We start from the raw sequence: 12,899 nt of genomic DNA, 5'->3' as shown, positions 1-12,899 counted from the left end.
ACCCAGCAGAGTCGCAGTTTTTATCGTGGCTCGCCTCACGTCCTGCATTTGTGCGCTATTTTGGCGATGTCCGTATGAGAAAAATCATCCCTAACCACGCATCCCGATCCACGCACACCCTCCGTGTGGCGCATAGGCGTTACCGAACTAATTTCATTTCTCAAAGTAAAATGCGTCAGAATATTCGTAAAGTACGAATTACACACAACCTACAGGCATGATAGCGTCAGATTATAATTTGAATGTACGAGAAAACATAATTCTGTTACGCGGGAACTCAAACACGAACTCCTTTTCCAGCTGCCGTTTGAGGTCTGTCGCACGAGCGTCGAGCCCCGCTCGGTTCCTTGCGACGCCATCGAGTTGGCGCTGGGCTGCGCGCATCCGCGGCAGCGCCCGCCGCGCAGAAAATACCAGGAATATCTCGTGCACAGCGTACGCCGCCAGCGTTTCGAGGAAGGCATTGCGGCTAGATAAGCTGCAGTTACCGGGAAGCGTGCGAAGCAGTCAGGGATCTTTGAATGCTATCGCGTTCCACTCTAATAGGCGAAGTTTAAGCGTCCTCCAAAATTTGCTGTTTAAGGACTGAAATAATTAATATGCACGCCCTGCGGCGCCTCCTCCTCGAATGGAGACTCGTCTGCAGTCCTTTTTATTTCGTTGGGCTTAGTGCGATTGATATCCTTCCAGTGGTTCCAAATTTGCAGAAAGATGCTTTCCTCGCAGGTTTCCCGCGCCCTCGGGGCCACACGCGCCGACCGGCGGCGCGGTGTGGGTCGCGCTGCTCGGAGGTGGCAACGCGTGGCAGACCACGCGGCGCGCGCTCGGAGCCGATTACTTCGGGCGGCGTGCACTCGTGGCCCGCCGCGGTGCCGCAGTTGTCGCGCTCTGAGCGTGAGGTTCGCCGACTGCGAGGGCTTTATTTCGAAATGCGTACGGCTCGGCATGGACGCGATCGAACGGGATTTATAGCGGCAAAGAGCGAAATGCCTACATGGTCTTAGGCGAGCCGCTTAGTCCGCCCAAGACATGTAATGAATTGTTGTTTTGTTTTGAATGCGACGCATTCTTCGCCTCATGTCAGGCCCATTGCGGTAGGCAGAAAGGTAGGTTACACTCTCGCTTGTTCCAGCTAGGGCATCTTCAATATCTATAGCTAAAAATAATTCTATATTGAATCATACAGTTAGCATAAAATCCACATAGTTCGATGTATACATTGTTGCACACAAAAAATATACTGTTCTAGTGCAACTAGAAATGGAGTAAGAAAGACTTTGGGAACATATGTCCACCGACGCAAAAGAAAAAAAAAACGCGGTGGTACTCATCTCACGATGACTGTCGACGTTAATGCGTTGAGCATTGCGCATTGAATCATTTTATTTATTTATTTATTTATTTATTTATTTATTGTACCCTTAGGAACGAAGCATTACAGAGGGGAGTGACAAAAAACCACTTCTGTGAAAATATAATTGCGGTCAGATCGCATCAAGTGCGCCATGCGCTGCAGGTGCGAGGGAAATCGTGCGAGGGTGCAGGAAGGTGACGATGCGCGCCCTCTTCCCACGCGCCCAATGTCTGAGGTCGCGTGATCAAGTGCGCGCAAATGCGGAGGGGAGTTGAGCGCCTCGCAACGTGGTCAAGCGCGCGCGTTGAGGGAGACTGTGGTCGCGTGTCCTGCTCGAGGCCGCCCTTTGCTGCGCACGGCTGCCCGCTTGCGCGCGCCCTATTTTGGAGGTAACTGCGCGGGGTGAAAGGTTTGCGCGAGTCGAGCTAGCTGGTCGCTTCATGTGTTCTAGCTGGTGTCTTCGCCAAGTGTTAACGGTCGCGTAACCAGCAAGCGGAGTCACCAGGAGAGCACTTGAGATCATAAAAAAGTCGGCCGCGCAGGATCTCCAGGGGACCAGTCCGGGCTCCAGCTTTGGTGTCCCCCTTTTGGTGTCCTGGAGGCGCCACCAACATATGCCTAATAATGACACGCTTGCACAAGCGCAACAAAATGCGTGCCAAAAAGTCACCCAAGAAATATAAAGCAGCCCGGCAGTGCGGCACCGGCTCGCGCCGCCGCCAATTCGTCGCCAAGTGCAGCGCTATACCCATCGAAAACAATATAAAAAATAAGCGTACCAACCGTAATTTTCAGTGAGGACGTAACAAAATGCACAACTTCTTCCGCAGCAATATGCTGATATATCATCATCAGTGCTGACAGGTCAAAAACACGTAAAGATGCGTTTAAGCCACCAATTATTCTTACGTCCGCATGCTTTCACTTGAAACATCGTTGCGTAAAATCCACCGTCAACAGATTTTTCGTAAGCTTTGATAGTGGCCTCACTACCTCACTTGAAACTCGCATCCCGAGTCTGTTTTCCGCAAGTTTCGATCAGTGTCTTGTGTATTGTAAAGAAAAGATTCGCTGCTCAAGAGAGAGTTTTAGCATAGGGGCCGCAAACGTTTTGGGGCCCCAAAGAAACAGCGTCGAAGCCACTGCGCATGCGCGAGACGCAAGCTGCGTTTGGGTTTTGCGTTGGGAACGCTATTTCACCGATTTAGCGGGAGCCCAAATAGCGGCCCCAAAAGCTTTGCGCCGGCAAACATGGCGGCACCCATCGAAGCGACGGCTCTAACCTAGTACTAAACTGGGTCCGACTCGTGGTAACGCGTGAAGTTCGCAAGCTAGGAGAAGTGACTGCGGCTATCGCTTTCTCTCAACTAGCGTGTGTTATGAAGATTGATTCATTAGACGCCGCTGACACCGAATTCGATCGTGGAGTTTATGGCTCGTAGGCCTAACACGGCTAAGCTTGGCTGGTGAAGGCACGTAAAGTTGGTTCGCTCAAAACTAAGCGCAACTAATTGTTTGCTGCTAACAGAATAACCTCAAAATTGATATTAAGCGGGAATACACGCAAGTCAAAATTACTATTCCTATCTTAAAATGGTATAGTTGATTTAATTATTTGTAACAGCTTTTCTTTGACGCCGTAGTGGCGCTGTCAGCACAAGACGCTATCCGCAAACGCAAAACCCCATTCTAAAACTCTGCACTCCTGCGTGCCCCAAATAAGACCCGCAAAGCTCTTTGGGGCCCCAAACTATTGGGGCCCCTATTCTAAAACTCTCTAATGTCGTTACTCGTCCGCAGCGTTGCCGTTCATGCGTTTACCTTCAGTTCATTCGGTATGTAATCACAATGTATGGGTATGCCGGGCACGCTGCCAAAACAGAGTAATTAAATTTCGAGCTATCTTTTGAACACCACTATCCACCATCTTCCTCTCATGAAGAACAGCATTGTACTCAAAATACGAGTATTAGCACTACCAGACTACATAGCTGGGTTACTTAGAGCCATCGTTCTAAGGAATTTCGGTTACTGTCCTTATTTTGTGTATCGATTCTCGCTCCCTCGGACCGAAAAGGCTATTGCGTTCCTCGCCGATCGTCAAAACACGGCAAAAGCACGCGCCATTGCTGCATCCCGCCTTTTTTAAACAGTCTACGTCTTAGCGTCTTTCACGCAACCGCCAAGAAGCATTCGAATTCGATACACTTGGCAGTGTTTGTTTATGCCCCGTAAAGGTCGAGGTGGTATGTCTGAAATGATAATGCATTCTGCCTTAATTAACGTCTTATCTATGATATCCTTATGCGCTTGCTATTTCGTACCTATTGGGGGTGAGGACTTACGGAGTCTCCATCTGGCGGATGCGCCTCCTCCCTTGCGTATATATAGTATGAGCGACAACGCGGCGCGCTCCTCAGAGGTTTGGCGCTTAATAAAAACCATGCGGCAGCCCTCCTGGAGATTTCTGTAAGTACTCTCGAAACGAGGGAAGTTTTTTACTGCCAAAATAGTAATCTTGGGCAAACTGAAGGCACAGAATCGTTTACAGACGATATCTATCTACCGAATACGTATACAGTGAACGCCACTGCGCGCAGTCGCCGCGATCGGCCCGAACCGGCTTCTTGCGTGAAAGGTATAGGCAAACGCTGAGAGTAAACTGTGTGAAATATGTTCTTATAGTCGACTCTCTGTATATAACCGAATGGAGCACAACAGAATGAAGCCTCAATGCAGCGATTGCACGGGTACGCAGCGACCGACTGCGCGCCTGCATGCATGTCCGCGCGCAATGTTTTGCTTTCGCTGCGAGCGCGTTTTCGCACCGTGCCGCCATATTTAGGCCGCAGCATAGGAGCATTTGACAGTACACACGCAACCGTTGTTGCGTGGACACTATCAAAACTGTTCAAAAATAATTTCGTTATAGAGACTTCGACGCCTACGGCGACTGTGATGTGCCGTCGCGACGACTCACTTTTTTATTCTTCGAAATTCTTGGACGTTTCAATATTATTTCTCAAGTTGCGTCACACTGTCTCTTTATTGGTCTTCTAAGCGTGCGATTTCCGGCTGCTTCTTTTTCGTAATCCAGTACATTAGTTCATAACACAAACATATGATCATGTACCGTGTCTTCTTTTTATATGCATCTTACCGCTCCCTTTCCATTCCAGTGAACTTGCCAGTATCTATCATCAATAAGTTCATAGACCAAATAAAGCGTCATGACATTAGCCGGGCAGCAGGCACGGGCGAGCATCTCAGTGCGCGTTTTCTGCAACTCACCGAACATTGCAGTCCCGACGCCGTAGCAGAAATCTTCCTCGCGTCAGTGCTTGCTAAATACCGGAGTTGTAACCGATGGCTGTTCGCCGGTTCTAAGTTTCGCAAGCCAAGCTTCACACAGCTTCTTGTCCTGCGGCTACGTGTGAATAAGGCTGACACCAGGCTCCGTCAATTGCGTACGTCCGGCACTGCGGCACCGCGTGGCCTACCATGCTGCACGCTTCCAGAAGCAGCCACTACTTATTATAGTAGCATGCTGTCAAGCTGATACCCAAGGTGGAAAAACCTCACCACTTAATCAGAACCGCAGCGCAGGTGGTACTTTAAACTTCCGTTTCCAATTTGTTTCGGCGCTTCCGAAGCAGCCGACGCGGCCGCCGTGTCCACGTGATCCCTCATAACACGTCACGCTGACGGTGGTGCCAACTTTTGCAGTGGTGGAGCTCGCCCCCATAGCAACTTCCCGCTGCCTGCCAGTCTTAGCATTCAAGGTATAGGGTACTAGAATAATGTTATTCTAGTACACAATAATTCAAGGAGTCTAATGTGGCGTTGCCAGACCTGATTTTTTTCTCCCTGCTGTGTCCCGTCTTTTTCTTTCGTCGTCCATGTGCTTATTTGCTACTGTGTAAATAATCTGCATCTTTAGTTTAAATCCACCGAAAAAGTTATTACTGTTGTCGTTTTCACATGACTGCATGCATGTGCATAGGTGGGAAAATGGCTACAAGTGGCAAGAAGTGTACGGCAACATGTTGTGGCAGTGTATAAGCTGAAATGGCGGTAGCTTCGAAGGCTCTTGCGTCGAAGTGGGCCGCCGCTCTACGCAGCTGCAACCTCAAGACGCAAGAGTGGGCAGTCCAGCAGACCCGAGAGGCGGCGACGAGGCAAGGCCTCGAAGTCCCCTTATGGGAGACCTGAGCCCTGGTCGTTAAACTTTGCCGCATTTAAAATAAAATTGTGTCCATCCTCCCCCCCCCCCCCCCATCCCAAGGTCATAACTAAAAAAGCAGAAAAGAACAGACACTATAGGCCGGACAAGAAATATCAGCTGCCTTCGAAGGTGCCTTCGAAAATTTGAATTCCTTAGGACACAAGCATACAGAAGGCGGAATGAAGAAAATGCTACCTGTTCTGTCACTTCACCCGTAAGCCTGTTTGTGCATGTGCCAAAATACATTGACGTTTCATGGAATAGCAAGCTACGCTCGCACTACAATGATGCTGCAAAAGGAATTGCAGATAAATACTGCTCGCAGTTGTCACTTAACAGGACATGCTCAATTTCACGGATGAGTACGCATCATCATGAGCCTATTTTTTATGTACACTGCATCACAAACGCCCCCTTCAGTGATCCCCAATTATTTCAGTCTTGAGCTAGCTGATTTCAACGTGCACGTGCAAATTTGCTAATTCCATCACTCTGCCTAATTTTCTGACGTCGGCACAGTACTTCTTATTTACCTGCCCAGCGTGTAGAACGGACGCTCGCTCTAGCGTTTAGCGCCTGCTATGGGAGTGCAGCGCGCATTTGCTGACCAGCGTTCCAAGCACCTCGGCTTAGCAGCCGAGCTCGAGGATTGGACCCGATTCCAAGCTAGCGAACGCACACAACAGCGAAACGTGCGTCGTCCACCTCCTTAGAGGAGCCCTTGTTTAAAGCTCCTTGATCAACGCGCCCGCGGCTTCTGGTAGGCGGAAAACGTCATGGAAGGGCTTGCCCTGGCTGACAGCCTCGGGATCGGTCGTCGACTCCTCCTTTCTCCTTTGCTCCGATACCCACCTCTTCCCACTTAAGCCGGAGAGCCAGATTTGTATTTATAAATGCTGCATTCTGTCATTTTTATTTTTTATTAGGAACTATGGGATGCACTGATGCTTTTTCAGCGCTTTCCTACTTGAGACAAACGCAACTTGCATATGCTTTATGAATTAGACCACGGTCACGAAATGCATTGAGTTCATTACAAGATCCGTGATAGATGCTCTTGATGTATTAAAAGACAAAGGATTATGCGGTAAGTAATGTAATCGGAAAATTTAAGCACACCGACGCTCTTTGAAAAGCACGCAAAGCGGCGGTAGCAGACGACAACGAAACAAGTTTCTCTGTGGTCACGTGACAGCAACATCCGGTTATCTCGCGCGCGTCATTTCCCACGCGCGGCAGCACGACAACCAACGGCGGCGGCAAGCGAAGGAGCGGAGCGCAAGCGGTGGCAGAAGCGGCGGCGCGGCGTCTCAACTGTGCGTCGGTGGTTTGGCTCGCAGCAGTTCCCTGTGGTAAGCTCATTTTGGCTTCTTGTTTGCATGCGCCTTCAGTTCGAGCACATTGGAAACCTCCGCTTCCTGCGCGCGCAGTCTGTCCCAGGTCTCGTTTCCCACCCGTGCAATGTGTGCTGCGGCAAGGAAGTGCTTTTGATGCGTCGTTCAAAAAACAGGTTTGTCCCGAAGCGTCGCCGCGTTGCTAGTGTTCAGGGCGGGGCGCGCGCGGTGCGAGCCATTTCGTTGAGTTGGGCGCGTGAAGTTAACAGCGAACTTCAGACGTTTCTGAAACGCATAGCTTCAAACTTTCCATTGGTCTCCCAGGCTGGGGCGACGCGTACGTTACAAGGCAATGTCCGGGCGCTTGCGCCGCCGATCACCTTGTATGGAGTGGGCCATGCGTCTGTGATCGCCCCAGCACCTGGCGTCGTCCGGCGATCGCATTGGCCCGTGGCTAATTGCCTGCCGTGTATCGAGACGGGGGCATGCATTCTGAATGAGGTTACGCAGTGCACGCCGCGCGGTCGGAGGGCAGCATCGCGATTCGGAGCGTGCGTTGTGTGCGTCTTGTTACTGGCCGCTATCGCTGGCCCGTTGGCCTCCCTGTGGCTTTTACTCGCACAATGACCCGCAACTCTGTTACGTAAGTAAATGCGCAGGTTGGCTTGAAAATGAGCGGAAATTGGAATGAGCTCTTTTGCATGTACTGTACACGCTGTGGGTTGGCAGCTGGATTTCCTGGCATCCGTGTTCCCCAAGGTGCTTTTGCAAACTGTCACCGCCGATCTGCCGATACCGGTTAGGCACGTGCGTGTATTGCGTGCTTACATAGCACGGGTGTGTGTTCGAATACATCTTAATACTTCTACTATTCCATTGCCTGTACATGGATCCTCAGTTCTGTCCCAATTTTGATAACACATAATATCGGATTACTATTACATGCCGAAAGTTGACCGTGTTTTCAAGGTGTCTTTCTTTCTTTCGATTGTAACGACTTGTCTGCAGGAGTACAAGCAGTGAGGCGGCAGACACCGCATTGAAAAAAGAAAAAAAAAGAAATAAATCTTTGACCTTTGAGTACATGAATATATTAAAGAAGAGAGAAGAGATACAGACTCTACAATGCCAGGTCAATTACTGTGCTAAGCAGCTCCAATGCTGTGCACTGCTTCTTAAGACCTACCCGCCCTGGTCATATGCCTTGACAGACTCAATTAGATAACAGGTTTCATTGGCATGGAAGACTCTTTAACTAGCCTTCCCCCATTCAGTACTGCTTTCTAATACATGCACAGATACAAAAAATGATGTTCCGCATGCACCTTTTTATTGAATGTTTTGTTATACGCTATCTTTCCAGATAAATGTTAGCAATAAAAATGTCCAAACATTTTCTGCTTCTATGTGTAAACTCCATGTTACGCTTTTATGTGTAAGCTCGATGTGAAAGCTAAGGTAGCTCTAACTTATGCTCCAGCTTATTTGCGCTCGATAGGTTCATTTTAGTGTTATTTTTTTCTCTGTGGAACGACCTCCATGTGTGATGCTGCATCTACTCCAGTCGCCTTCTTATGGAACACAGCATGAATAGAGACAAGAGCGAAAAAAATAATACAGAAAATACACAAGCAACAGGGAAATTGCAGGCCCTGCACTTGTCGCTTAGACGGACAAGTTATTCTTTCAAAACTCCATTTGCATTTTTTCGACTGTAAATTGTTGCCACACTGTCCTTGCCGGTTGCCAAAGTGGCCATTATTGAATTTTATGCTCAAACTGGACCTCCGAGGACATCAGCGTCAAGTCGCAATTTTACTGTATTTTCGTGCATTTTTGCAATTTTTGTGCTAGTCAAGTTTTTGAAAGTCACTGCGTTGAAGCCTTCCAGAAAGTTGAATGAAATATAGTCCTTTCTTGTTGATAAAAGCTTCACCAACGTCAAACATGCTGTGAAAATCTTTTCTGTTTTGTCACTTCAACAGTTTTAAAGTAAATCATTCTTTGCCTGTTCCTTCAGGTTTCTCATTTCATTGGTGGGTTGTGCCGAGTAGGCCCACTGTATTAGCGAGGGCCGGTGTGTTTTGGTGTATGGGAGGGCGAAAGAATTTGTGTCATCGATGGAGGCTTGGGCAAGGCTAGTTCAGTGGTTTCTCTGTTGGGAGAGGGAAAGAGGTGTGAACGGGTGTGTCGCGAAATGATAGGTTGTGTGTATATATATAGCACGGTGTTTTGACCGACAGTGCCATTATGTGCACCTTTGTTTTGCCCGCTAAAACAATAAGTCACGACATAAAACCTGCACATATATAATATTGGCACATAGGTATCCCTGAAGCACACAGACCTCTTGATGACATAGCACATGATATTCAACAGATCATTTTATTTTCTTAAACTTCTTTAATTTGGGGAGCCCCATTTTTGGCCAATCCTCCAGAATAGGTAGGTACCGCTGCAACACAAGGAGTATGGAATCCCCAAGTGAGTTTAGATGTGTTCTCTGCAAGCATCGGGAATCGCCTTCATCCTCACGACATTGCTGCATTCATGTCTTGCGCGTCTGATTCAGTGTTTACATTTCTGCATAGCTTGTGGATAGTGTAGTGCATAGTCATTGCATGAGATTACACATTGTGCAGGATGAGAATAACGACAATTGTATGCATTGCATTTAGTTATATAAATTTTAAACAGGCCCTCAACCACCACCATTCTGGCTTGATGAGAAAACACATTCCGTGGACAACACACACAGCTATGAACATCTCAGCCAAATTTTGCAGTCATCTGTGGCACATGGAGGTCACAAGCGGAGCGTGAAGAATCCTTTTTCTCAACCACCTTCTTTTCGAATAGAGGCATTCCCCTCACCCGTTTCGAATCTGCCAGTGTCTTGCATGTGTCGTCATATGCGAAATCCTCATGGGTAGCTGCTGGTGGCCAACAGCTGCCAGAGCAAGCCGCAGGCTCGTGGTACTCGCACATCTGTTGAAGGTATGCACTTGGGAGTTTGCATAGAATGACAGTGTTTGGCCGACACCGTCTACGTAAACAGAAAAGGTTGTTGGCGCTACAGCTCTCCCGTCACTGTTTCACTGCCGTTCTCATGCAGTGGCTGTCGCCAATTTCTCTGAAAGGCATCAAATGGGACCTCTGTTTCCCGGGGTCAGTAGCAGGAGCCCCACACAATTTTAAGAGGTGGGGTTGCCACTGATAGTTCCAGCAGCTCTGGTACGAAATGTGGCACTTGACAACTAACATGGAATCCATTGGTGAGCTGTTGTACATGGCACCGTTGTTCACACATGGTCAAAAACAGGCCACAGACAGACAATGTTACAAGCCATGAATCGGATGACCAAAATGTGTGTGTTGCCAACACTGCCACCAGTGTTGCCCTGCTCCAGCAGAACGAAAGACGTTTAGGTTAATATGGCATTCATCGTACCTGCACTAAAAGTACTGCTTGGTCTTCTGAAAAAATTATTTCAGTAAAATATTTCTGGGAGGTACGAAACTAATTACAAGGTGTTTTTGACGCTTCAAAAAGGTGCTTCAGGGCCCCTTTAAACCTTTGTTTCATGTAGATTCAGTGAGCATTAGATCTTCGTAATGTTTTTGTTCTTTTCGTTTGTGTTCTTGCTTTGCAAAGCCTCTACTTGCAGCAAGACTAACCTATTCACACTCTCAGGACTGTAATAAGTCAGAGTAGCTGGACTTGGTATTTTTTTTTAGTGCCCTTTAAGTGCTTCTGCTGTCGCTTGTTTTTTGTCCTGGTCTCTTTTAATGCTGTTTTCCATATCGGGTTTCGTGTAATCCTGTGCTTTTCGCCTGTTGCACTTTCTCACCACAGAGAAGAGAATGTAGCTCTCGGTTGTGTTGAAACTCGGCAGGAGGAGGAGGGGCTGCTAGTGGCTGTCTGCCATGGAGAAGTCTTCGAGCGGCCAGGTGTACCGGTACCCACCAGCCTCGGGCCTTCTGCTGGGTGCGGGCTTGGTGGGCTACTGTGCCACGTTGCTTCTGCTGGTGAGCTTTGCCAGCCCTTACTGGCTTGAGAGCTACCAAGAGGCCAACATGGAGTTTGTCCGACTGGGCCTGTGGGATGTCTGCTTCCACAACTACCGCCACCCGTCCTACCAGTATGATGAAACCTTCAATGGCTGCCACTGGATTCATTCGTACGCCTACCAGAACATCCGTGACTGGCTCCTGCCTGGTCAGTGACCCCTTGTCCTTCTCAGACCAAAATTAATTCTAGAACAGCGTGAACTGACTAAGGTTTCTGATGTTGCCCCTGCACCTTTCTACACAAAAGTTGTCTATGTACAATTGAACTTCAATAAAAAGCACAAGTTATAATGAATTATCAGATAAAATGAAGTAAATCTAAAACTGTATTGCTGATGTCAGTGTGTAACAAGTAGATGCTTATAATGAGTATTGGATGTAACGAAGCTATTTTCCTGTTGGGTGTGACCTCGTTATGATGAGGCCTGACTGTAATTCATCATGCTCCAAATTATACCTAATTGGTTGCCTTTATTAATTTTACCCTCTCTTTCTGTTGGATGCACTACAGTTTCTCTGTATTACTGCATGTATGCATGTGTTTATGATTTATTATGCTGCATTTCTCAGGGCGTCTACCAACTGGGAATTCTCAGGGATTTTGAATATTCTGGAAATGCTTGGGGAAAACTCGGGGAATTTGTGCTTCTAAATGGGAAAATGAGGAGTAATGTTGTTGAAAGGAAATGAAAGTCGTGGTAATGCTGGCTTGAGTAACAGAGAGGAATTGTAACGAATCCTCTTTGACACCGTGTCGTCCACTATAAGAATTCCCAAGTGTACAGTCAACGACCGGCTTTCTGGACGCCCAACAATTCGGACGGCTTCACGGCACCACTACTTCCTCCATAAAGTCAATGTGGCAGAACAAGAATGCTAGGCATAACGTTAAGAGGCAGAAAGAGAGTGGTTTGGATCAGAGAGCAAATGGGTATAACCAATATTCTAATTGACATGAACAGAAAAAAATGGGGCTGAGCAGGTCACGTAATGCGCCGGTTAGATAACCGTTGTACCATTAGGGTTACAGAATGGATACCAAGAGAAGCAAAATGCAGTCGAGGACGGCAGAAGACTAGGCGGAGCGATAAAATTAAGAAATTCGTGGGCACTAGTTGGAGTCGTTTGGCACAAGACAGGGGTAATTGGAGACCGCAGGGAGTGGCCTTCAGCCTGCAGTGGACATAAAACAGGCTGCTGCTGCTGATGATGAAAGACAGACACCGCTACGAAAGGCTGAAATGTTGAACTTTCCAAACCCCAATGTGGACTCCATGCCCAAACTCTGAAAAATAAGCTTTGATAGCAATATAGGCTATTCCTGAAGCCGCCCAGGTTGTTAATAATCTTATACACAAGTATTGACTGCATGACATGTCAGCATCTCATATTAGCAAAATCAGAGATAGTATGAGCAAGTGGACGAAGTACTCTGCAGTACGAGCAGCCCCCTCCTACACTGTTTGCTTTAGGTGCGCACACGCCTTGCCTTTGCTACCCGACGCTTCATCAGGCACCACTACAAATAGCCAGTCCTGGTACAGGGTGTCTATCAACCGGGAAAACCAGGAAAACCGGGAATTCTCACGGATTTTGAGTAGTCTGGAAAAAGTCAGGGAAAACTCAGGGAATTTGGACCTCCATCAGGGAAAATTAGCGGCAATTTTATTGGAAGGGTCGAAAGTCGCGATAATGCTGGCTCGAGCAACAGACAGGAATCGCAATGAATCGTCTTTGACGCCCTGTCGTCGGCTGGATGAGTTGCCAGTGTGCAGTCAACGACCGACTTTCCGGATTCCCGATAATTTGGATGGCTTCGCGGCACCGCCACGTACCCCATAGATTTAACGTATCAGAACGTGTGAAATTTCGGACGCAAGAAGCCTTCGCCGTCCGATTTTCCGGACGTTTTGTC

The 12,899-nt window shown here is 48.0% G+C and overlaps 2 protein-coding genes across 5 annotated transcripts in view; one reads left to right on the top strand and one right to left on the bottom strand.

Moving 5' to 3' along the window:
- LOC142578517 (uncharacterized) overlaps nucleotides 1-12,899 on the bottom strand; it is a 729,695-nt gene that overhangs the window by 332,312 nt on the left and 384,484 nt on the right. The window lies entirely within an intron of this gene.
- pck (Claudin superfamily protein pickel) overlaps nucleotides 6,822-12,899 on the top strand; it is a 48,669-nt gene continuing 42,591 nt past the window's right edge. For 2 of the 4 annotated variants that reach the window (XM_075690908.1, XM_075690905.1), the window contains exons 1-2: nucleotides 6,822-6,931; nucleotides 10,810-11,132. In XM_075690908.1, the coding sequence (XP_075547023.1) occupies nucleotides 10,841-11,132 (292 nt within the window). In that variant the 5' untranslated portion in view covers nucleotides 6,822-6,931; nucleotides 10,810-10,840. Of the gene's footprint in view, nucleotides 6,932-7,071; nucleotides 7,090-10,769; nucleotides 11,133-12,899 lie in introns of those variants that run through there. The other 2 variants (XM_075690906.1, XM_075690907.1) reach the window with 2 other exon arrangements.

Source organism: Dermacentor variabilis, chromosome 4 (genome assembly GCF_050947875.1).
Source record: "Dermacentor variabilis isolate Ectoservices chromosome 4, ASM5094787v1, whole genome shotgun sequence".
Classification (NCBI taxonomy): domain Eukaryota; kingdom Metazoa; phylum Arthropoda; class Arachnida; order Ixodida; family Ixodidae; genus Dermacentor; species Dermacentor variabilis.
Note: the sequence above shows the minus strand (reverse complement) of the source record. Positions and strands in the feature narration are given on the sequence as shown.